Source organism: Babylonia areolata, chromosome 16, assembly GCF_041734735.1.
Source record: "Babylonia areolata isolate BAREFJ2019XMU chromosome 16, ASM4173473v1, whole genome shotgun sequence".
In the NCBI taxonomy this organism is placed as follows: Eukaryota; Metazoa; Mollusca; class Gastropoda; order Neogastropoda; family Buccinidae; genus Babylonia; species Babylonia areolata.
Genome location: NC_134891.1, coordinates 14,019,060 through 14,045,685, shown reverse-complemented (window position 1 = coordinate 14,045,685; position 26,626 = coordinate 14,019,060). Strand labels below are relative to the sequence as shown.

The 26,626-nt window shown below is 46.1% G+C and overlaps 2 protein-coding genes across 2 annotated transcripts in view; both read right to left on the bottom strand.

Moving 5' to 3' along the window:
* Positions 1–26,626, bottom strand: part of LOC143290764 (uncharacterized) — a 107,971-nt gene that overhangs the window by 66,229 nt on the left and 15,116 nt on the right. The gene's annotated exons all lie outside the window — the stretch shown is intronic.
* Positions 6,312–23,679, bottom strand: LOC143291182 (uncharacterized). Its single transcript, XM_076600900.1, has 5 exons — positions 20,696–23,679; positions 19,576–19,702; positions 18,632–18,819; positions 17,577–17,762; positions 6,312–8,949 (listed from the first exon to the last, which is right to left on the bottom strand). Exons 2-4 carry the CDS (start codon positions 19,684–19,686, stop codon positions 17,720–17,722), a joined length of 342 nt encoding a protein of 113 aa, XP_076457015.1. The 5' UTR covers positions 19,687–19,702; positions 20,696–23,679; the 3' UTR covers positions 6,312–8,949; positions 17,577–17,719.

Here is a 26,626-nt window from a genome sequence, read left to right as displayed (position 1 = left end):
CAGATTTTGACTTCATAGTAAACTGCATCCTGGTGAGGTTGAATGGCTGGTAAGAGGTCTTAGTTTGGACTTCACGAGCATGTCACACAGGTTCTTGTCTCTCTGAAAGGCAATTAGCGGTGGCTTGGGAAAAACTTCTCTGAGGTCTGGGTCCTGTTGCAGGAGATTGAAGTTTGCACGCAGAATTCTGCAGACTGGCAGGTTGTGTGGATGGTATGGTATGACTGCCATGGCGCGATCCTCGTTCTCTCCAAATTCTCTTGGTGTCCGAGCTTCTGAGCGGGTGGCAGAGCGTGCACGCTTAAGCGCTGTCTGCACGATGCCCTCTGGGTAATGGCAGGCTGCAAAGAAGGTGGACATCTTCTGCAGCTCATTGTCAAAATCCAGTTCGCTGCTGCAAATACCTCTGAGCCTCAGGAACTGAGAGAAGGGTATGCTGTTTCTGGTAGAGGATGGGTGGCTGGAGCTGTATAGAAGATATGCATGGGAATCTGTAGGCTTGTAGAAGATGGTGGTGGAGAGTTTGGGGCTGTCTGGATGGACAGAGATGGATAGGTCCAGGAAAGAGACAGATGACGATGATACATGAGTGTATCGGAGGGCAAGGTGGAAACTTGACAGGTGTTGGATAAAATTCAACAAAGCTTCCCTTGGGCCGGTTGACACACCGAGGCAGTCGTTGATGTATCATCTGAACAAAGCTGGTTGTGTTCCTGTATAGTGGTTGAGAGCCTGTTCCTCCACATAGCCCACAAAAAGACATGCAAAACTGGGCCCCATCTTGGTGCCCATGGCGACCCCTCTTGTTTGATACACTAAGGTTGTTGGAGGATTTCTCTTTCCCAGACAACAGCATGGAACGACACCTCTTCATGATGGATATTGTGTCACTCTACACCAGCATCCCTCAAGGTGATGGTTTGCAGGCTCTAAAGCACCACCTGGAGAAGAGTGACATCAAGGACCTCCACATCCCCAAGATCCTCCACCTAGCTGAACTGGTTCTCTCCTTGAACTCGTTTGCCTTCGAAGACCGTCACTTCCAGCAAACAAGAGGGGTCGCTATGGGCACTAAGATGGGGCCCAGTTTTGCATGCTCGTGAAGTCCAAACTAAGACCTCTTACCAGCTATTCAACCTCACCAGGGTGCAGACCCTGTGGGGATCGAAACTGCAAGGCCTGTCCCTTCATAGACACCTCAGGTTCAGTCCTTGGACCCTCTGGCACTTTCACTGTGAAATCTCATTTCAACTGCCAGTCTTCTGACATTGTATACATTTTGTCCTGCACCCTCTGCTCCAAACTGTATGTGGGGGAGACCTACCGTTCATTGGGCGAGCGCTTCTCCGAACACCTGAGGTCGATGAAGCTAGGCTACAACAACCCTGTTGGCCAGCATTTTGCTGGCCCATACCACAGCTTCACCCATGCAAGAATTTCAACTGGTGGCAGAACCCCAGTGACGGCACGTACAGAAAGTACATGGAGAGCCGCATCATTGACCGCTTGGGGACCGCACAGCCGAATGGAGTGAATGTCAGAGTCACTAATGTCTAGCGCCTGGGCCCTTCTGCCTTAATCTCTCTGTCCTTATTCTTTCTTTAACCTCCTATCCCTCTTTTTAGAAGCAATATATATATAGGCATCCTTCAGTCTCAGAGACTATAGAGTTGCGCTGTAGGTGTTTATTCTGGTACAGTGTTGGGTGTGGCTGGCCGGTCCGACGCGGGAATGACAGTCCCTGTGGCAGAGGGCACAGATGAAGTCTGACGCTGGTCTGTCTGCCTGGGCTGCAGCCTTTCTTCTCATTCTCTTTTCCTCGTGCTGCTGAGCGAGTGTCTCTTCGAATTTAGAAAGACCTTTCTGCACAGTCTGTCTCCAGGCTGACCGTTCAAGGGCTGTTGCTTCCCAGTTGTTCTGATCGATGTTCAAGGCTTTTAGGTCCCTCTTGCACACGTCTTTGAATCGCAGCTGTGGTCTGCCTGTGGGACGTTTTCCCTGCACAAGTTCTCTGTAGAGGAGGTCTTTAGGGATCCGTCCGTCGTCCATGCGCACGACATGGCCGAGCCAGCGCATACGTCTCTGTTTCAGCAGCGTGTACATGCTGGTGCATCCAGCTCTTTCCAGGACAGTATTGTTTGGGACCTTGTTCTGCCAGGTGATGTTCAGAATGCATTGGAGGCTACACATGTGAAAAGCATTGAGCTTTCGCTCTTGTCGGGCACGCAAAGTCTAGGACTCGCTGCCATACAGGAGGGTGCTCATGACACAGGCTCTGTAGATCTGGATCTTTGTGTGCTCAGACAGCTTGCTGTTGTTCCATGCTTTCTTTGTCAGTCTGGTGGTAGCTGCTTTGCCGATGCGCTTGTTGAGCTCTGCGTCAAGTGAGAGGGTGTCTGAGATAGTTGAGCCCAGATAAACGAAGTCATGGACGACATCCAATTCATGGTCATTGATGCTGATGGCTAGGGGAGAGTCAACATCTTGTCCCATGACCTGTGTTTTCTTCAAGCTAATGGTAAGCCCGAAGTCTTGGCAGGCATCGCTGAAGTGAGTCATGAGCTGCTGTAGGTCCTCAGCTGAGTGGGCGGTTACTGCTGCATCGTCTGCAAAGAGGAAGTCATGCAGGCACCTCAGCTGGACTTTAGTCTTGGCTCTTATTCTGGAGAGGTTGAAGAGCTTTCCATCTGTCCTGGTTCGGAGGTAGATACCTTCAGCTGCAGGACCAAATGCGTGTTTCAGCATCACAGCAAAGAAGATTCCAAACAGGGTGGGAGCCAGGACGCAACCCTGTTTTACTCCGCTCCATATGTTGAAGGCAGCTGATGTTGAGCCGTCAAAGACAACGGTGCCTTTCATGTCTTCGTGGAAGGATCTGATGATGCTGAGAAGTTTGGATGGACATCCAATCTTGGGAAGGATCTTGAAGAGGCCATCCCTACTGACCAGATCGAAAGCCTCTGTGAGGTCTATGAAGGCAATGAAGAGTGGCTGCCTTTGCTCCCTACATTTCTCCTAAAGTTGTTTGAGGGAGAAGATCATGTCTATAGTGGATCTGTTGGCACGGAAACCACACTGCGATTCAGGGTAGACTTGCCCTGCAAGTACTTGGAGCCTCTTCAGTACTACTCATGCAAAAACTTTCCCAGCGATGCTGGGGAGGGATATGCCACGATAATTATTGCAATCGCTTCTGTCACCTTTGTTTTTGTACAGTGTGACGACGTTAGCATCCCTCATGTCTTGTGGTACTTCGCCTTCACTCCAACAGAGGCAGAGGATTTCATGCAACTCAGTGATGAGTGTCTCTTTGCAGCACTTACTGTCAGTACTTCAGCGGGAATACCATCTTTCCCTGGTGCCTTGCCAGAGGCAAGAGAGTCAGGGCTTCGTTGAGTTCATCTATGGTTGGTTCTCTGTCAAGCTCTTCCAGCTCTGGTAGGCAATCTATGGCATTCAGGGCATCTTCCGTGACTACATTTTCCCTTGCATATAGCTCAGTGTAGTGTTCTACCCAGCGCTCCATCTGTTGTTCTCTGTCTTGAATCACCTGCCCTATAGCTGATTTCAAAGGGGCAGTTTTCTTTTGTGTTGGGCCCAATGTCTGCTTGATGCCGTCATACATCGCCTTGCTGTTGCCTGTGTCAGCTGCGATCTGAATCTGGGAGCAGAGTTGAAGCCAATAGTCACTGGCGCATTGCCTGGCACACTGCTGGACTTTGCTGCGAGCAGCACGGAGAACCTGGAGGTTCTGCTCACTGGGATTGGTTTTGTATGCTGTCAAGGTTTTTCTCTCGGCCTCGATGACTGGTGTCATTTCTTCTGAGTGGGTTTCGAACCAATGAGCTGACTTGCTGGTCTTTTTGCCAAAGGTGGACATGGCGGCGTTGTAGACAGCATCTCTGAAGTGTTCCCATTGGTCTTGGGCATTTGCAGTGGGTGGGCCAGGGAGAGAATCCTCCAACAAACGCGCAAACTCCTCCACTCTTCTTTGATCGCGTGTTTTGCTGGTGTCGATGCCAGGTCGGCCCTCCTTTCTCGTACGATGCAGTCTCTTCGTGTGGAGCTTCACATTGCTGCACACCAAAGAGTGGTCAGTGTCACAATCGGCGCTCTGGTAGCTGCATATGATCTTGATGCTGGAAAGGTTGACACGTCTGGTGAGGATCAGGTCAAGCTGATGCCAGTGTTTGGATCGCAGGTGTCTCCAGGAGACTCGATGCTGAGGCTTCGTGTTGAAAAAGGTGTTACTGATGCACAACCCATGATGACAGCAGAGCTCTAGCAGATGCTGGCCATTCTCGTTCATTTTCCCAGTGCCGAACTGACCCAAGCAGGTGGGCCAGGAGTTGTAATTGACACCTACTCTGGCGTTGAAATTGCTGGCGATGAACAGTAGTTCTCTGTCAGGAATTCTCCTTATAGCAGCACTGAGGTCGTCATCTGGTCTTTTGCTTCTGCTGTAAATGCCAAAGTTGGTGCGCAGGCATTGATTAGACTGACTGGTCCTGAGGATGTTTGGAGTCGGAGAGACAGGATTCGCTCTTTTCCTTCTGCTGGTGGGGTTATGGACCCCAATAATCAGTTTCTAACTGTGAATCCCACGCCGTGTTCTCTGACCTCGTCTGATGGTTTGCCCTGCCAGAACAGGGTGAAGTCTCTCTCCCTCACAGATCCTACTTCTGGGAGCCTGGTTTCTTGAAGGGCGACGATGTCCATCTGCAGTCTGCTCAGTTCTCTGTCGATGACGGCTGTCTTGCGAGCATCATTTACTTCCTGCAGGTCGTCAGAAAAGCCTGGTGTCATTGTCCTTACATTCCACGTGCCCAATTTCAGGGCAGAAGTTTTTATTTTTCTGTTGCCTGGTGCACAGTTGTCGTTCCGCTTGTTGGTTTTCACCTTAAACCCCATGCACCCAGTGAGGCTAATGGACCGTGGCGGGGCAGCACCTTACTGGCTGGGGACTGCCCAGCTTAAGGCGGGCGGTAGCTGCCCAGCGAGATGCGATGATCTCTCCCACCATCGGAAGCAGCCCCTGGCATCTGACTCCACACCAATTGAGTATGCAGACTTATAACCGGTAGACTGCTACTTCCCATGTTTTGTCAACGCTGCAAAGTGAAGCTGGAGTGACCTCTCCAGAGCGCAAAGCCTGGGTAAGTAAGTATGGAGGGCAAGCTGTTACCCATGCAGCAGACCCCCCCTCTCTACGTCGCTGGAATGGTCCATTGGAAAGGCAAGTGCCGATACACATGGTTCCAGTGCCGTTGCAGGAGTTGCCAGAACGTTGCTGTATACAGCCTCGGACTGCCTTGGGGACTTCGGCTCCGGATTTTTCCTCAGGGTTGACTCCCGAATCCTTTCCTACGAGTGGGTATGGCCGCAAGGCAGCGGAGGTTTGAGATCAGAGTTTTCTTTCTCTTAGATGAGATGTCTTCCCAGACTGATGAGCCCATCTACCCAAAGCACTGGTTTTCAGGCGCCAGGTAACCCGCCTTCACCCCTTCTCCTATCAGTAGTAGCAGTTCCGCCCGGCTTATATCTAAGCAATATATATGTGTATGTATAAATGTATGTATATGTGTGTATGTATGTGTGTATATGTGTGTGTATGTATATGCATATATATATGTATATATATATTTATGTATATATGTATATATATATTGTTTGTTTTTTGTATGTGAGTGTGTGTGTGTGAGAGAGAGAGAGAGAATGTATTGCACTGAATGGTGATCAGCAAGTATTTAGTGTGCATGGTCCATCAAAACAGAAAGTAGTGAGATGTAATCACGCATTTCTCACATTGGCTTTCCTTTCCACACTGTCCTCTTTTCATCACTTGACAACGGGCCTATGGTATGAAACGTCCTATCCCACTAAACAAAGAGGATTCATCTACCACCAAAAAGATTTTTATAAACTTTAGTTTTTTGTTTTGATGAATCCTGCAGTCAATTTTGTCTTCCTCTTCTCCATTCACAACAGGAGTTTCCAAGTGGGACCCACATGGGTTTCTGCTGGGATACCAGTGGGCAATCCCTGTCTGCGATGGACAACCCATCAAAATCCCATCTCATATGGGCTTACCACATGAAAACCATATGGGGTCTGGTGGTATTTTGATGGGCGGTCCCATGTCCCATGTGGTATTTTGATGGGCTGTCCCATGTCACATGTGGTACTTTGATGGGCTGTCCCATGTCCCATGTGGTATTTTGATGGGCTGTCCCATGTCCCATGTGGTATTTTGATATTGATTATGATCACACACACACACACACACACACACATTTTTGAAAAAACAACAACAGGAGTTTTATTTGAATAAGATTACATCATATGGTGGAAAATCATTTTCACAAATACAAGGCCTTTGACATTTTTACAATTTCACTCCATGACATTTTACATAATTTATATTTGCTTCATCAGCAACATCAAATGTAGTTCAAACACCTTGAATGCCAAATCATAAAGCTAACCTTAGGCAAACATCTTGATGTGGCATTCATAAGAAAAAGTATTTCTTTATAAACAGAAGTGCAGTTAAGGCAGCCCAGAATACCCAGTTTTTTAAAAGAAAATGCTTATCTTGAAATACATATCGCTATACATCAGAGCACTGCACATTGTGAATCAAGCATTATCATACAAAACTCACAATCAATCAATAGGCAGCAAGCATTGATTGCAACTCTGTCACATTGGGGAAATGCTTGAGACAAAAAACAACAACAAAAGCATGCATAAAGATATGGGCAACTACAAGAAAAGCAAACGTTCACTTTCTGAATAAAAGAAAAACAAACAAATCACCTAAAACATAACAGATGTCATAAATAAAAGTCACAATCAATCTTCTCAAAGATGCAACTGAAGAGAAGACTGAAAAGGAAAGCACTTTCCATATATGCAACCTGTGAAGCAAGCGGCTATATATATTTTTTTTTTTTCATTTCCTTTCTTTTTTAAATTTCATCTCTGTCAGTTGATAGTCAGGATGTGCCAGAGTGTGAAATTCATTCAATATGAAATAGTGTTAAAATTATTTTGGTGACCTGGTATAAATAACATTTACATTTCCCAATGCACTTCTGTTCTAATGAGTTAATTTGGTGAAATATCAGTTGAAACAACAATTAAAAGGGTGCTCATTTTCACAGATCTCAAGTGGAAAATCAGTTGTGCTGTATCTCGACTTGATTGTCTATTGGTCTTGTGAATTTTGTTACAGTGCAAATGTCCTGGATTTTCACTCAGTACATTACATTTTAACATTACATACATACATACATATATATCTGTCTGCCCAAGCGTCCCTGCACAGAGTTCTTTATATTTTTCATACATACACACACACACACACACACACACACACATATATATATATATATATATATATATATATATATATATATATATATATATAGAAACATTATTCAAGTGATAACAATAAAGTCATTGAAGTGAAATGCATTTCTCTTTAACCTTGAAAGATTATATTGTGAACAACTGTTTCGCTGTGAAAAAAAAAGTGTGAAAAGCTTATGAAATCAAGTTGATAAATATGGTGACATTTTAACCCTCAAAGTGCTGGATATAATAAAACATACATCCAGAAATCATGCTTAAAACAAAGGGATAGTTTGCCTCCGCTACCTGTGCTCTGATTTGGGGCATTTGTATGCTTATCAGTAAGAATAAATAGGTAAACCTATACATTTTTGGAAAGTAGAGTGAATGAAGAATCAGATAAAAGTAAGAAAAAGACTGTACCTTGTAAGTAGTTCGAGATATTCCACAGGATATAAACAACAAATTTTGCACACTTGCTTTCCAAAAACGTCAACCACAATGTTTATAGGTATTTTCACATCTTTTACAGAGTCAAAATCTCAAAATTGGCATTAAACTGTGCAGAAAATGTTCTGGCTGCAGAATCATGATATGAATATAACTGAAACAATGAAATTATAAGCACTGTATTATTTGTTTGAGACACGCCCACCGACGCCACGCACGCGCACATCTACAATACTTTATGCAATCACAGGCAAAAACAGAAATAAATGTTTTCTTTTAGCTCATGTTGCTTTCAAAAGCAGCAAGAATGCTTTAAATCAAAATAATTTCCAGTTTTCTAGCTTGATTTGGTCAAGAAATCGCAATAGATCCATGCCTAACCCACTTTACCACCCCTCCCAACCCCCATCACCCACCCCCCAGTTTTTGTGGCTGGAGACACAAAACTGAATGAACAACAAGCAAGCCAACATGCCCAAGTGTCAAAATAACAAAGCTGTTTTCACCAGAATCCGTCAGCAAACGAATCATCACTGGTGACAAGGTCACTCATTTCCTGAGCTTTGTCAACTTCAGTGTCACTCATTGTTTACAAAAAAACACGAAGCTCTGGATTTGTACACTTGGTCAAAGTTTGTGCAAACACAAGCAGGGAGGCAGTAACACCAGAACGAGGCGGTTTTACGAAGGCTGCCGAGTATAGCCGTACATTGTGGAACCTTATGTAAACACAGCCACGACTGTGGCCCATCGCACTTCACAGGGAAAGCCACGATCCTGGCTCATCACGCTCTCCGGGTTAAAATACACAAGATGAACACATGTTGAAGAAAATCTGATAATTTCTCTTCTGAGATAATAAAGTTGTTCTGATTCTGATTCTGATATATTAGGAAAAAAAATCATAAAAAATAATATGTACTGATCCATGCACAATGGTTCTGGTAACTCACACCCTTTTTCAATCGATGTAGTTTTTACATGCATTCATAAGGATGAGACATTTGAGCGAACAAACAATACCATGTAAAAGATCTGTTTATTTCCCAAACTGTTGAAAATTGGCTCTGCATTTTTTTGGTTTCCTGGGTGTTGTTTCCTCACAAATTCATAAGTCTGTATTCATTTCCCTCTGTTCAGGTTCTGAAACAAAAAGAATAAAGGTCAAAATGAAATATAGCAACACACACACACACACACACACCTTTTGTCTTAATTTGGCCTTACATACACGCCAACACCAAATGCAGAAACACATACTAAGTGACTAACACTCACTAAATCACTAACACCACTGCCCTATCTAATCCATCTTACTCAAACACACACACACACACACTCACACACATCTTTGCATTCACACACATACATGCATGCACACATACACACCTTTTTTGTCTTAATTTGGCCTCATATTCACGTCAATCCAAGACCAAACACACAAACACAGACTAAGTGACTAACACACAAACACAACTTATAACCATTCATTATATATATATATATTACTGTCAGATTATCAGTGTGTTATTTTCTTTGTACTGATCGATTATTTTCACTTTTCAGTTGACAGTGTGATATAATTACAGGGTAATTTCTTTGTACATTGCTTTCTTTCCACTGGCCCCGAGTATTTTCAGTAGACTGATAGTGTAATACAATGTAGCCGGATGGCTACAATCTTCGTTGGGCCAGCTTAGCAGACGACTTTTGTGACTCGCCGAAGGTTACTAACAGTAACATGGTACACATCTGGTGTTCCTTACGTTGGTCAGTGACTTTGCTTAGGTGCTGTCTCACTTGAAATTGGAGGAGACAAGATAGGTTAATGATGGACAATGTGTGGGACTGATTGTTCTCTTGTTTATTTTGTCATTGAGCAGTTGAAATTTTTCAAAGATTGACTTTTTTCCCAAGCAAAGCTGTTGATGCAGGTACTTCATCTTGAGGAATCTTGTTTTAGGTTCTCCCTAGTCAATATGGATGTAAAGTGTTTATACAACTATTTTCCCACAGTCAGTGCATAACATGCCGATATACATTTCAGACAGTTAACATTGTTGGGACTTATTTTGTTATATTGGGAACACTGTCAATACAACAGCTCCCCTTATAACCTGTACTGGTTTTGGCTTTGGGGGTTTGCATTTTAAATAACGCCCCTCAAGAGCATTTGACTAGAGTCCATCCACTGGATCGTCGTGTGCATTTTAAGTATATACTGAACTTAAGGGCTACATTTAAAATGATGCCCCTTTAAGAATTCAGTGTGGGCAAACCGTTTTCCCTGACGTGGGTTATACATTTTGTGAAAATCTGACTATGAGGGTTCACGTTCAAGATAACGTTGCTCAAGGGTTACTGATTATTGTTTGAGATTTTAATGGATATGGCATTTTTCCGATTTTTGCAACTCAGTGTCTTGGGATTTTGCACTTAAGATAATGTTCTGTGTGTTCGTTGGTTTGAATGGGTGTATTAGTGCATAATTTAGGCCCCCGGCCCTTTTATGTAGTCATGAACAGTGCCAGCGTGGACGCTGGTTGTAACAGAGTAGGGGGGGATGTAGCCGGGTTGGCTACAATCTTCGTTGGGCCAGCTTAGCAGACGACTTTTGTGACTCGCCGAAGGTTATTAAGGAAGTTTGTAAATCGGTCACAAGTTATCTCCCTTTACAGGGAACCGTATGATGATTTTCATCAATTTGTTAAATTATAAACACTTCCTTATAGATGAGATTAGTTTTATGTTATGGGACTTCAGAAAGATCATACTTCTCAACTGTAATGATATCATTTGGCCAGAAAGCCTATAACTCTTTTAAAAGGAAATTTTCTATCTAAAATTACGTTTAAATAACATACTTACCGTGACCCAACTAGTGCAGACTCCGGCAGGGGTCTGACATTCCTGTCCTGTGCAAACTACTATCCGCCTATGCGGAGAAAAAGAGAGCAACTACGGCCGATAACCTCCCGGAAGTAGGTAACCTCCCCTTTGTCCCGCTAGCTAGCGCCCTCTTTTGACAGCAATATGCCATCACCAGCGCAGTGAGCAGGGAGAACAGGAAGCGGGGAGGACGGGAGGGTCTTAAATTTGGGTCACGGTAAGTATGTTATTTAAACGTAATTTTAGATAGAAAATTTCCTTTTAATTACACATACTTAACCGTGACCCAACGAGTACAGAATAGCGCGACCAGGTGGAGGGCTCGCCTGTTCTACTGTCTGTGTGCTGCGATGGCCTGTTGTGCAACTACCACCGAAGCGATGCCTCTTGGGCCATCATCCCGCAGGCGTGCAACATCCCTCAGGTAGAAGTCGATGAATGTGGCAGGGTTTTTCCAGTAGGCCGTATCCATGATGTCTTGCAGCCATGTTGAGTGCGCTAAGGCAAGAGAAGAGGACCATGCTCTGACTTCATGTGCTCTGGCTGAGGAGGCATCAAGTCTCAATCCTACGTCTGCATACGCACCTTTAATCACATTGACAATCCATCGAGACAGAGACGTCTTGCTAATGTCACGCGGATGGTCGAGATTCCAGCTAATGAAGAGGCGTCGTTTGGACGATCGGAAGGGACGCGACCTTTTAAGGTATATGCGCAGGGCCCTGACTGGGCAGAGGAATCTGTCCTCGTCGTCATGGGCCAGTATAGAGGAGAGCGGTTTGATGAAAAGAATGGGAGAGGGTGTGCTTGGATTTTGATTTTTGGCAAGAAAATCAGGGAGGAATCTAAGCAAGATAGATCCGTCCGGCTCAAAGGCTATATCTTGTGTGATGCCACTGAGGGCATGAACCTCACTACAGCGCCTGCCTGAGGTGAGTGAGACAAGAAAGAGTGTCTTCATGGAGAGTAGCTTGAAAGGAGCTATAGCAAGGGGTTCAAAGGGGGCCTTGCGGAGGTATTGCAGGACCAGAAAAATGTCCCATGAAGGGGTCCGAAGGGATTTACGTGCGTGATTGAGGGAAGCCCCTCGGACCAGTGCTCTGAGCAGGGGTCATCTGAGAAAAGAGGGCCCGCCCAGTTGCCGAAGAGTGGAGCTGATTGCAGCGCGATGGACCCGTTCTGCAGAGGCAGAGAGGCCTTTGGAGGAGGAGAGGAAGGCCAGAAAGTTGGCGAGATCCATATTGGATGGGTGTGTGGGATTGACCGAGTGGGTTGAGCACCAGTAGAGCCAGTGGTTCCAGTGTACAGAGTAAACACCTTGAGTGCCTTTGCGATGTGAACTGCACACAAGGTCAGCTGTGTCATCGGAGGCGCCTAGTGCTGACAGAGATTCCTGCACAGTAGCCAGGCGTGAAGGCTGAGAACCTCTGGGTTTCCGTGGGGAATGCCCGAGCGGGGCTGGACTAGGGAGTGTCTGCCGATGTGAAGGTGGAGTGGGGGAACGTGAGTGAGGTGGAGAAGGTCGGGGAACCACGGCTGTGCTGGCCAGTGTGGTGCGATGAGAATCAAGGTGGCACTCTCCAGCCTTGCCTTTCTGAGGACTTTTCCCATGATGGGAAGTGGGGGGAAGGCGTACCCCAAAAGGTTGGACCAGCTGATCGATAGGGCGTCTATGGCCCAGGCCTGCGGGTCGGAGACTGGGGAGACGTATGTTGGGATGCAGAAGTTGAACCTTGTGGTTTGTGCCAATGGTCCCAGATCGGCTGAAGAGTTGAGTGTGACAGGGTCCACTCCGTTTGGAGCACGGTGTGGGATCTGCTGAGGCAATCTACAAGAATGTTGAGCTTGCCTGGGACATGTCGTGCTGTCAGGTGGATGCTGTGCTCCTGGCACCAGAGGAGGACTGTCTCTGCGCGCAGGGACAGCTGATGTGAGTGAGCTCCCCCCTGTTTGTTCAGATAACATGCTACCGTCGTGTTGTCCGTGCATAGCATGATGGACCTGTGCGACACGTGGGGGAGGAAGTGCTGGAGGGCAAGGAAGACCGCCTCCAGCTCCAGTCTGTTGATGTGCCACGACTGCTGTTGTGGGTTCCAAGTCCCCGAGGCTGTGTGGTTGTCCATGTGGGCACCCTAGCCCATGTTGGAGGCATCTGTGTACAATTCTGCATCCGGTGCTGGGTTCGAGATTGGAACCCCGGCCTTGAGCCATTGCATGTCCATCCAGCGTTGGGCCGACTGTGAGAACCATGTGCCCAGAGGTATATGGGTGTCCCATGCCTGTGAAGACTGGGACCACCTGTCCTGGAAGTGGCGCTGAAATGGGCGTTTGTGTAGTCTCCCTAGTGGAACTAGTGCAGCAAGAGACTCCATGAAGCCTAGCAGAGAGGCAAGTTCCCTGGCAGACGCCGAGGTTGCCTGTGATAGCCGAGACAGGAGACTGTGTAGCCTGTGGAGGCGGGGCGTGGCCGGGCGTATGGTCATTGATACTGAGTCGATCGCCATACCCAGGAATTCGAACTGCTGAGAGGGCTCCAGTTCCGATTTTTCTGCATTCATGAGAAAGCCCAGCAACTGGCACTGGTTCCTGACAAGGTTCAGGTGGTGCTGGCAGAGGGCCCTGCTCTCGGCAAGGATCAACCAGTCGTCTAGATAGACCCTTAGGCGTATGCCCTTGCTCCTGAGAGCTAGGCATAGTTCCCTGACCACCCTGGTGAAGACCCAGGAGGCTGGCACAAGGCCAAATGGGAGTGCTCTGAATTGGAAGGACTTCCCGTCCAATGAGAAGCGTAGCCATTTGCAGTCCCTGGGGTGAATCAAGATATGGAAGTATGCGTCTGCAAGGTCTATGGAGACTTCCCAGTCGCCTTGCCTGATGCAGTCCCTGATTGATGCTGGTGTTTCCATGCAGAATGGCTTGTACTGGAGGTACTCATTTAGAAGGGAAAGGTCTAGGACCGGCCGCCATCCGCTGGAGGCTTTGGGGACGACGAAGATGTGGCCGAAGAAGCCTGGTGACAGAGGAGGGGCTTCTTCTATGGCTTCCTTGTGGAGGAGAGAACTGATTTCGTCCCGCAGGGCTGAGCGGGCTGAGTCGCCCTGTGGGGGGGGGAAGGGAGGAGGAGAGAGGGTGAGAGGTGCCTTGGAGGAGAGCCAAGGTAGTCGAAACCCCGACCATATCACCCGGAGGACCCACTCGCATGCTGGGAGGGACAGCCACGCTGGCATGTGCCTGGAAAGGCTGCCTGCTGGGTGCTGGTGCGCGAGTGGGGGGTGAAGGGCGGGGGTGAGTCATTGGGGGTGGGCCGGTCTGGAGTTGGCTGTCGGCCTGCATGGAGGCTGAGCTACGTACTGCCGACGCCTGGCAGCCGTGGGCTGCCCCCTGGGTTGGCTCCTGGTGTTAGAGAGGGATGGCTGATGTGAACGTGGCCTGAAGGCGGCCACATTGCTGCGCCTGAAGGAATATGGCTGCTGTCGCGGAGCGTGCCGCGATTGTGCCGAAGTGCGGATAGGGCCAGCGCCAAGAGCAAGTCTGCGTGCCGTTTTATGGCCGTCGTGGGAAATCCCTGACCAAAGAGGGAACCGTCGGTGGGGGTAAGCGCTCTGAGGGAAGCGTGTTCTGGTGGAGAGCGCACGCATGTGGACTGGTCAAGCACAGCATCCCTCCTGGCCAAAATTATATTCATGTAGGCCTGTGCTTGTATGCCCGCAGAACGCACGAGAAGCTGGCTGATCTGCTGGACGAACGGTGAGAAAACTGAAACGTCAAGGCCTGCTGGTTGATCAGTGGGGGCTTCCATGAGGGCCGCAGCAAGGCCTGCAAGGAAGCTTTCCATGGCGGAGGTCGATTCTAAAGAAGATCTGAGTGTTTCCTCCAGGTCCATGAGGAATTTGTCATGTACTGTAACTCTGCGACTGTCACGCAAGTTTTGGGGGAGGAGTAAGAGGTCCTCATGAGAAAGCGGAAGTGGTTTTTGAGGGATAGGGCCCGGAGCTAACAGTGGAGGTTTTGGAGTGGAACGGGGCAGAGTTTTCAGGAATTTCCCCCGGCCCATTGCCGCTGGGAAGTTTGGAAGTGAGTCAGAGGGGACATCCGTGATGGGTTGGCCCCTGATGCGTGCCAATGTGTTCTGCAGTGCCTCGACTACCATGGTCGATTGAGTAAGAGCATATTGTGGGGCATGGGAGGATCTCTGAATGCCCATAATCTCCTTAGCACCACATGTTATAGGCGAGTCTGGTGCGTGAATGGACTGTACCCTATCTGGAGAGTAGGAAGCAAGGAGGGCAAGTGTTTCTTGAAAGGAAACCAGCTGATGATCTTCCCCAGGTGGTTCCTCTGTATCAGTGTCCCCAGTGTCCTCTTCAGAGAATGTCTCTCCAATGGCATATGGCGACGGGTCAGGCTGAGTGCTGGGCACGTGACCAGGCTGCTGGGAGGTGGAGGTGGAGGGTGGGAGCAGATTTGCTGCAGCAGAAGAGTGAGCAGTGGTAGAAGGTGTGGCACCCGGTGCATAATTGATGCAGCAAGCTGGCAATGAGTTGCTGGTTATTTGTTTGAGCATACTGCTGATCCGCCTTTAGTGAGTGGGGAACAAGAGCAACCAGTTGTATGACAGATGGTGTCATCGCCACAGAGCTTGTAGGGGCCGAGCACGTACCTGCACTGAAGGCGAAGGGTGGTGTCGGAGCAAGGGAAGTAACTGCGGTGGTGACCGGAAAGGGCACCGAAGCAGGAGTTGCCTCCCTTGGATCGGCTGCTCGAGACAAGGGGGAGGACGCACGCATATGGGCGAGCGTGTCCCCTAGTGGTCCACCTTCCTCCCTGCACATGGGGAGGGCATCCCTAAGCGCCTTGGTCGCTACAGGACCCAAGACGGAAGAGGCATGCCGCGTGGGGGGCGTGTGAGCCGATGTCACGGCCGCCGCCACAGACGCATCGCACATAGGGCCCTGTCTAGCGTGCGGATCCAAAGCCAGTGTGTGTTGATTTCCCAAAGGGATTGGGGCACATTCCATTGTTGATTTAGTGGGAGTTGGCAAAGTGACAGAGGAGATCGACTCCAGCACTGCCGACTGGCAGGACCGAGAAAACGCGGATCGCGTCGAGTCCGTTCGCGGATGAAAAAGAATATTGCCAATGGCACCACTGACCTGAGTATGGGGTAACAAACCCCTAGAGGTCGGCGGAGGAGACGTCGGAGGCAGTGGGGGCCTGGAGTCGACCGGAGGTAGAGGAGGAAGTGGAGGCTGCAGGCCGGTGTTGTTGTTTACCGGGCCCAAAGTAGAGGGCCCAGAGTGTCTGCGAGTCGATTGCGATCGTGCCTTAATCTTAGCCCGATCGTCCAATCGAGCTACATAATCATGCGACCTGTTGGAAGGCATAATTAGACAAACAACAAGGATGCCAAGGAGTCGACAGACAGAAAGAAATACGAAAAAACTTAGCCGTATGCGGAGCACAGGAACAGGTGTCGAGATGGCTGCCGGAAAAAGAGGGCGCTAGCTAGCGGGACAAAGGGGAGGTTACCTACTTCCGGGAGGTTATCGGCCGTAGTTGCTCTCTTTTTCTCAGCATAGGCAGATAGTAGTTTGCACAGGACAGGAATGTCAGACCCCTGCCGGAGTCTGCACTAGTTGGGTCACGGTTAAGTATGTGTAATTAAACTAATATTTATGTGAATGAGTTTTGGCACGATCTTCGAAATCCACTCAGTTGAAGCATACAAAATACCTTCGTTTTCTATAAATCGATATAGTTGCCGTGGAATTTAGATTGTGCATTAAAATGTAAATGATTAAGCTTCTTCTCGTGTACTGCTTTCCGTGTACACCTAAGTTATAGGCATGCGATGGTACGAAATGTCTGACGGCATTTCGGCGCCACAAAACTCTCTCTTCTTCAAGCCATTGGAATTCGTCAGTGCCGATTTGAGCAAAATACATTTTTACAATACCTAGACATTTTTACAGCGTGTCTTGCAGATGTTTGCATTTCTGTTATCAATCTGATTCGTATCATACATGTATAGCAGTGTTGTAGTTGGTTTAAACGAAGTATTTCATTGTCGATCACAAGTGCCAAAAGCACCGCCAAGCGGTGCCGACACGGGAGCTGTCCGTTGAGTTTTCTCTTGAATTTTTACATAAAAAAACCTTTACTCTAGAAGCAGATTCTACATATGATTTTTATATAGTTGGAAATTCAGGATGTTCAGTCACTTAATTGTTGCAATTATATTACATATCACGACGTATTAATTGTTGTAATGTACAAAAATGATACATGAACTCGTTAAAAGCTTGTTCATTCAGTGACTCTTTTTGTTTACAGTTTTTAACTACATTATTTTTGTAGAAAATGTTTTAGCTTAAGAAAATGCTCATTTCTTGTAGTTTTGTGTGATATATAATATGTCTATGTTAGTTCCACGAGCCGAAAGTCAGAAGCCGCTAAATTTGATCAAACAAACACAAGCTTGGCCCTTCAAGGCTCGCGGAGGGCCGGTTTCGTGAGTCGCTTCGCGGCGCTGGCTTTGCGGTTCGGCGGAACAGAATATAAGGAGTGAGCGAGTGCCAGACAAAGAGAGAACTCTCCTGGTCTGGAAGAATGAAAGAATAAAAGAAGAAAACCAGCGCACTGCCTTCCCGAGTCTACCTTGCCTGGGCAGCTCTCTTCTGCAAACACCTTCTACCTGTATTCACCTTCTCCAACACCACCTTACCACTCCATCACAACAATTAAACTAATACCAACAGTATACAATACTTTTTCCTACTTAGCTAGCTAAGGCATGTAAAAGAATCCAAAGCAAGAGAAAGTCCCCTCTGGCAAATTTCTACCAGAAAAAATATCTCTCTCATAATTGACGTATCACTTACCACTGCTGCTGACTGGAGGAAACAGCAAAAGAGTGGCATGTTGATCTGTGTCCTGTTCCTTCCCATTTTCATGGTCTGATGTCTTCTGGGTATCATTCTGATGACTGTGCAGCTGAAGTTTTTGTTTCCTGGGTGTTCTTTCCTCATGAATTCATAAGTCTGTGTCCATTTCCCTCTGTTAAGGTTCTGAAACACAAAGAATAAAGGTCTAAATGAAATATAGCAAGCATAAAAGAACATTTATTTATTCATTCATTATCACATATTTTAGAATTGGACAGATAACACACTCTCACAAGCGTGTTCTTCACCACCACCCCATCTAATCCATCTAACTCAAACACACACACACACACGCACACACACACACACACACCTTTTGTCTTAATTTGGCCTTACATACACGCCAACACTAAATGCAGAAACACATACTACGTGACTAACACTCAATAAAGGACTAACACCACTGCCCTATATAATCCATCTCACTCAAACACACACATACACACTCTCACACATCTTTGCATTCACACACACACGCACGCGCATGCACGCGCACACACATACACAGCTTTTGTCTTAATTTGGCCTCATATTCATGTCAATCCAAGACAAAACACAGACTATGTGACTTACATGCAAACACAACTTATAACCATTCATTACATATATCTATATCTCTCTCTCCATATATATATATATACATATAAAAGCAGTTAGGTTTCTGTTACTATGTTGCACATGTGTGGACGTTATAACTTTGATTACTGGTGTCATTACTGTCAGATTATCAGTGTGTTATTTTCTTTGTACAGGTCAATTATTTTCAGTTGACAGTGTATTATAATTACAAGGTAATTTCTTTGTACTACGCTTTCTTTCCACTGGCCCTGAGTATTTTCAGTAGACTGATAGTGTAATACAATTAAACTAATACCAACAGTATACAATACTTTTCCTACTTAGGCATATAAAAGAATCCATAGCAAGAAAAAGTCCCCTCTGGCAAATTTCTACCAGAAAAATATCTCTCTCATAATTGACATATCACTTACCGCTGCTGCTGACTGGAGGAAACAGCAGAAGAGTGCTCCACTGGCATGTTGATCTGTGTCCTGTTCCTTCCCATTTTCATGGTCTGATGTCTTCTGGGTATCATTCTGATGACTGTGGAGCTGAAGTTTTTGTTTCCTGGGTGTTCTTTCCATATGAATTTATATGTCTGTGTCCCTCTGTTCAGATTCTGAACCACAAAGAATAAAGATCTAAATGAAATAAAACAAGCATAAAAGAACATTTATTTATTCATTCATCATCACATATTTTAAACTTGGACAGATAACACACTCTCATAAGCGTGTTCTTCACCACCAACCTATCTAATCCATCTAACACACACACACACACACACACACACACCTTTTGTCTTTATTTGGCCTTACATACACACCAAAACCCAATGCAGAAACACATACTATGTGACTAAAACTCGCTAAATCACTAACACCACTGCCCTATCTAATCCATCTTACTCACACACACACACACTCACACATCTTTGCATTCACACACACACACGCATGCATGCACACAGACACACACACCTTTTGTCTTAATTTGGCCTCATATTCACGTCAATCCAAGACCAAACGCACATACAGAGACTAAGTGACTAACACACAAACACAACTTAAAACCATTCAGCGCGCGCACACACACACACACACATACACACACACATATATATATATATATAAGTAATTAGGTTTCTGTTAGTATGTTGCACATGTGTGGCCGTTAATAACTTGATTACTGGTGTCATTACTGTCAATTATCAGTGTGTTAGTTTCTTTGTACTGGTCGATTATTTTCACTTTTCAGTTGACAGTGTGATATAATTACAGGGTAATTTCTTTGTACAATGCTTTCTTTCCACTGGCCCTGAGTATTTTCAGCAGACTGATAGTGTGATACAATTACACTAACACCAATCACTTACCACTGCTGCTGACTGGAGGAAACAGCAGAAGAGTGCTCCACTGGCATGTTGATCTGTGTCCTGCTCCTTCCCCTTTTCATGGTCTGATGTCTTCTCAGTTCTGGGTATCATTCTGATGACTGTGCAGCTGAAGTTTAATGGAAACAGAAACATAAAGGCCAAAATTTTCTTCACAGGTGCAAAATGTGGAAAGACATATTTCAGCTTTCCATCATGTAAAATGATCCAAAAGCATGTCAGTTTACTGGATATTGGCTTTTTAGTTCCTCCCGTTATAACCTAATGTTACACCATCAACATTCATCAAATATAATTATATATGCATGCACAGTACAGTAGTATATTGCTTTGGCTGAATGAACATGTATGTCCCCGAATCATAAACAAATCTTTTGAAAGTATCAGCAGCAGAATTTCCAGTGCCATGTAAACTAACTGTTCAGTTACGTAAGATTCAAGACTCAAGACTGGATTATAGTTGAAACACATGTACAGATTATCACTTCTCAAAATGTGCAAACATTATTTCATTAATTGAATAAACAAAATGTAATTAATAAGTTAATACTAAGTTACAGGTAAGTTAAAGTATGTACATTGAAATATAATCATACACAGGCAGACACTGAGACACTGAGACAGACAAACACAGACAGACAGACAGACAGACAAACACAGACAGACCGACACATTATTCTCATCCCATCTCATCAATGCCATCCACCCCCCACCCCCACAACACCACTCTGAAAACCCTCTGTCCATTCTGACTCACCCTCCTAAGTGTCATATGATATATACTTCTCTGTTCAATTCCTAAAGATTCAGGCATCACACTTATTCCCAAACAATTTTCCTCAAAAGCACATTCACTATATTTGGTCACACTCACAGACTGCATAAACGAAACTGGTACAGGTACAGTCATTAGAATGTGAACTTCCAGGCATTGGCTCTAAATCCGTATCTTTGCTTAAGTCATATTTAGTCACTGTTCAAGTGTTTCTGAATGTTTGCTCTGCTGTTTCTGGTGGTTGTTTTTTTCTCCTTTCCAGTCTTACATATTTTCTAATTCATTTTCACCCACTGCAAAAACAAACAAATGAACAAGAAATCTTACCTTTCACTCCTCTCAGCAACAAGGTGTCAACAAGATGGCCGCTTCACTTCGAGCTCTCTTTATAAATAAAATATGGCCATGAAGACGACACACACAGCTGACCTAATTGTCAGGGTTCAGCTCAGCGGTTCAGCTGTTCAAACAGCCAGCATTCCACAGGCTGGGAACACAAACTGAACTCTTCGCGTAGAGATAAGATGGTTGTGGGGGGAGGGGGGGGGGGCACAGCTGTGGCCGGTTTGGGCAGGCGAGGAAAGGGGGTTGGAATTACATAATGACCGAGAGAGGTTGGATGGGGAGCTGGGGGAAGGGGGAGGAGGAGAGGTGGTCTGTGTGTGTATGAGAGAGGGGTAGGAAGGGGAAGGTTTGCTGTTCAGACAGAGAATGGAAATTACCTCTCTGGGGGAAAAAAAAAAAAAAAAAGCAGCTGACCACTTCAAAGACGTCTATGAAAACAGCAATCTGGAAGTCCCTCCTGAACATAGAGCTGCAGTGCACAGGGCAAACATCTCCAAAATTCAGAGCAGAAATGAATGCAGAGACGCTTCCATACCAAGGCAGCGACCTCCCGGTAGTTTTTCAGTCTACAGAAACTGTCAGATAAACCCTGTATGAAACTGCGTGATCCATTTCAGTATGAAACCAAAGAGACAACCGTCATCGAAAAATTAAGACGCAGAAGAAACAAAAGAACGGCACTGAACAGGATGCAAACTATTCAGCCCCCATGGTGGAATACCGACACAGAGAGAGCCTGGATAGAAAAACATGCGGCTGTCAAACTTTGGCAAAAAGAAAAAACAAAACCATCTCCGGACAAAGATATTGAAACAAAAATGAAAGAAAAAACTAAACAGTTTGAAGTCATTGCTCAAGAGGCCAAAAATGACAAGTGGAAACAGTTTTGCGAGGCACTCAGTTATGACACAACATTGACAGAGTTCTGGCAATTTTATCGTCGCATGGAAGGGAAAACGTGCACAACAACCCCAGACATGGTAGACACTGACAGAACCAAGCTTAAGACAAACGAAGAAAAAGGATCTGCCCTGCTCAAACGTTTCATACAACAGAGCAATCAAAGAAACTTAGATGAGAAAAAGAAATATGTTGAGTTAAACCAAACCCTTATGCAGACTGGACCTGATGATGACTTGACAATAGATGATCTAAACGAAGCAATAGCTAAATGCAAGAAAGAATCGGCTCCTGGCCCAGACAAAGTTCGCTACTCAGATATGAAAGGAGCTATCGGAAGAAGACAGAAGCAAACTTTTCAATCTATATCAAAACAGTTTCCACAATGGACATGTGCCGGAGGACTGGACACACAGCTTCTTAAAACCCATACCAAAACCAGGAAAGGACCATCGTCAGGTAAGTGGCTACCGGATCCTAACCATGCAAAACATTGCTGGAAAGCTCATGGAACGCATGATAGCCAGGAAACTTACAAGGGATCTTGAACACAGGCACATTCTCCCTTCAAATCAAGGTGGTTACAGAGCAGGCAAGTCCACATGGGAAAATGCAGCTGCTTTTGCATATGAGGTGTATGAAGGATTTCAAAGAAAAGAAGAAACACTAGCAGTAGCAATCAACCTTGAAGATACCTACAATAAAGTCCAGTTTGCGCACCTCATGGAGCTGCTACTAAGGTATGGAGTAAGTTTGACACTGACAAGATGGATAGCAGCAGTGCTTCAGGAAAGAACCGTCGTCCTACGCCTCGGAGATTGGATGGCTGCACCTTCTAAACTATCCATGGGACTGCCACAAGGGTCTCCACTCTCTCCTGTCCTCTACAATGTCTACACGAAGGGCTTTGCAGACTTAAACAACAATGGAATAGCTCGGGTGCTTACTCTTGCGGATGATGACCTGGTCTTCAAAACTTCGAAAGATGCTCAGGAAAGAACTAAAGCCGTCCAGAAACAACTAAACAATATTGCTCAATGGTGCAAAGACACAGGATCTTCCATCAATCCAGCGAAAGCCCAAACGTTGCTGTGCACCCTCAACAACAAAACCGCGAGCAAATCACCACCTTCTGTGTCATTCGATGGGATTCAAATCGAGAAAACTGAATGCCTACGCTACCTAGGAATACACTTCGACAGGATGCTGACCTTCAGAAAACATATGGAAAATACTGTTCTCAAATGCAAAAAGGGCGTTTCAGTCTTAAAAGCAATGGCAATGGCAACCAAAGGTATTGAACAATGCCACCTCTTCCTGCTATACCAATCACTCGTCATCAATGTGATCGACTACGGACTTGGGCTAACAACACCGTCTCAAAGCAACCTCCTAAAATTAGAAAGAGTACAAAATGAAGCTATGAGGCTGATCCTTGGAACAACAAAAGACACGCCCACAGAAACCATGCGATACCTGCTTGACCTTCCTTCAGTGCAGGCCAGAAACAAGTTATAACAGGTCAAGACCTACTTCAAAGCATTAGAAAACCCTCAAAACCCACTGCATGACGCAGTCAAAAAACCAAAAGGCAGCCGTCTAGGATGAGGAAGATCATGGATGGGGCAAGCAGAAGACACAATCCAGCTAGTATGCCGACTATAAGACCTGAAAGAAACAAAAGAATGGGAGAAAAACCCCGAAAACCTCAACCATCTATTCAACACAGCCATTTCACCCACTCTAGGAAGACATTGTCGGGAATGGCCAGAGGGCAAAACTGATGTGGAAGTGAAGCTACTCACAGAAGAAAACAGTAAAGAAGAGGACATCATCATATACAAAGATGGCTCAGCCACCAAAGACCAATCTGGTTGGGGATTCACTGCGAAACAAAATGGAAAAACAATTTGGGAAGAGAAGGCTGCCTACAAAGTCACAACCTCCAGCCTAACAATGGAAGATGAAGCTGCGACACTTGCCCTCCAGTGGCTATCGTCCATCCATACGCCCGGAAACCAACATGCCATGATTCTAACCGACTCAATGAACCTCATACAGAAAACTGAAAACGGAATGGGAAGCCCAGAGTGGCATAAGGCAATGCGCAACTTTCAGATTAAAAAACTCACATGGTCATACTGCCCGGTGTTCAGGGGAAATGAGTGAGCTGACAGACTTGCTGGTAACGCAACACCAACGAGCGGCCTACATCTAGGAAAATCGGAAATCCTCAGAAAAGTCAGAGTATCAAAATGAACAGGTACAAGGCCATCACACCATCGATCGCCTCAAAGAAATAAAAGCAGAGAGAGGGAGCGGCCGCAAGTCTAACATGAAAGGTAGAGCACGATGCTTTGCAAATCAAACAAATATCGGCATCATTTCCAAACCAACATTGCGCAAATTTCTTCAAAACGGAACAGAGTCTCTGTGGGCTTTTCCAAATACAACAGACTGAGCAACACACTAGACGCCACGTTCTTGGCATCAGAGATCTTTTCCCATCCCTCTTGCAGCCAATCAGTGGCAGCCTCTGTGCGTGTGTGTATGTGTGTGTTTGTGTGTATGTGTGGGTCTGTGCTTTTGAGTGCGTTTGTGCATGCGAGAGAGTGTAATTGTACACAAGTGTCAGGAGAGTTCTGTGCACGTGCGTGTGTGTGTGTGTGAGGGCAGATGGGGATGCGGGGGGGAGGTGGGGTAGAGGATGAGGCATGTGAGTGTATGCATGCCTACACTGTGGGAGCAACAGGATATTTGAACGTATATATATATATATATCTTTGTATATATGTGGGGTTGGGGGTGGGAGATATGGGTGTATGTGTGTGTGCTTGTACAAGTAAGTGTTCATCTCTGTGAATGTGTGTGTGTTTGTGTGTTTGTGTGTGTGTGCCGTGGAAGCTGCGATACGTAGACTAGAAATGAGTGTGTGGAGGAGGGGGGTAGATGAGGTGCAGGGTAATGTGTGTGGTGTGTGTGTGTGTGTGTTGGAGCTCATGTACGTTTATATGTATTTGACTGTGCTTTCATATCTGTGAAACTGCATGTTTGGTGCATATCTGTTATGCATGTGTGGGTGTATGTGTGAATGTGTGTCTTCATGTTTTACATTTATTTGCTTATTTATCATCATTGTTGTCTCTTTTTTTTTCCGTCTTTTTTTTATTACTACTACCTTTTTCTATATTATAATTATTAATTTATTTATTTATTTATTTATTTATGTAAGCTTATCTATTATTTATTCCCCCTTTTTTTGGTCTTTTTTTTTTCTCAAGGCCTGACTAAGCGCGTTGGGTTACGCTGCTGGTCAGGCATCTGCTTGGCAGATGTGGTGTAGCGTATATGGTTTTGTCTGAACGCAGTGACGCCTCCTTGAGCTACTGAAACTGAAGCTGCACAGGGCCCAAGGTGAACTTCATGAGAAAGAGCCCCAAGAGGAAGTCATGACCTCAGCTTTCACAGAGAAAGAGCTGGAGGAAGCGTTGCAGAGCCTCAACCTGAAGAAGTCACCTGGACCAGACGGAATCACAAATGAAATGATTCTGCATCTTGGGATGAAGAGCAAGGCAGTCCTTTTAACAATCTTCAACTCCAGCTGGAAGATAGGATCAGTCCCACAGTGTTGGAGGGAAGCAGACATGATCCCCATTCACAAAAAGGGAAAGGACAAGTCGAAGGCTGACAGCTACAGACCCATCAGCCTTACAAGCTGCTTAGGAAAGCTGATGGAGAGACTTGTCAACACTAGGCTTGTCTGGCACCTTGAGAAGTATCAGCTGCTGAGCCCTGAACAGGCAGGCTTCCGCCAACACAGATCAACAGAAGACCAGATCACATTCATCGCTCAAAGCATTGAGGACACATTCCAAGAAAAGAAGAACACGCTTGCTGTCTGGATTGACATGGAGAAGGCGTTCGACAAAGTCTGGAAGGACGGACTCAGGCTCAAACTACGGCGATGTGGTGTGTCTGGGAGGATGTACACCTGGATAGCCAGTACCTACACAACCGCCAAGCCCGAGTCAAGATTCAGGGCCAGAAGAGCAAGAAGAAGGTGCTGAGACAGGTAGTACCACAAGGAGGAGTCCTTTCGCCAATGCTGTTCTTCATCTTCATAGATGACATCGTCAGAGAACTGCCAAGAGGGGTCAGAGAAGCGATCTACACAGATGACCTGGTACTCTGGTGCTCTGAAGAGTACACCACTACAGCACAGGTACGCCTCCAGACTGCGCTCAACAAGATCAGCAACTGGACCAAGGAATGGCTTGTCTGTCAACTCAAGCAAAACAACCTACACAGTCTTCAGCCTATCCAGCAAGAAGCAAGAGGCTAAACTGACACTGAACAACCAAAGGCTTGCAGAGGAACCCAAACCTACCTACCTGGGAGTGACCTTTGACCGCAGGCTCACTTGGAAACAGCAGATCACCAGATGCTGTAGCAGGGCCAAGCTGAGACTGACGATCATAGAGAAACTTGCAGGGACGGACTGGGGGGCTGACGAACTTATCCTAAAGAGACTCTATACAGGGAGAGTCCGACCTGTAGTTGAGTACGGGACATCAGCATGGGCATCAGCTGCAAGGTCTAACCTCGACCATCTCAACAAGACACAGAACCAGGCTCAGCGTGTCATAACTGGCACCATGAGATCCACAATCCTGAAGATGGAGGAGACCACTGGGCTAGTCATTGGAGGACAGAAGGGACACAAAGCTCCTCATCCAGGCAGCAAAATACAAACGCCTTGAAAACCATCCAATGAACAACAGAATGAGCAGACCCACCAAGAGCCGGATGAAAAGAGGCAGCTTCATCCACCAGTCAAGACACCTTGAAAGACAAACCCCAGTCTTGATGGAACACGAAGCAAAGCCTTTCCCGGCAAATGTCACCCACCCATCTTGGAAGAGGCAGGTGTTCCCAACAGTTGTCACCGGCATTCCCAGAGTGGAGAAGAGAGGAACACAGTCAGACAACCAAAGGAAGGCCCTGGCCATGGAG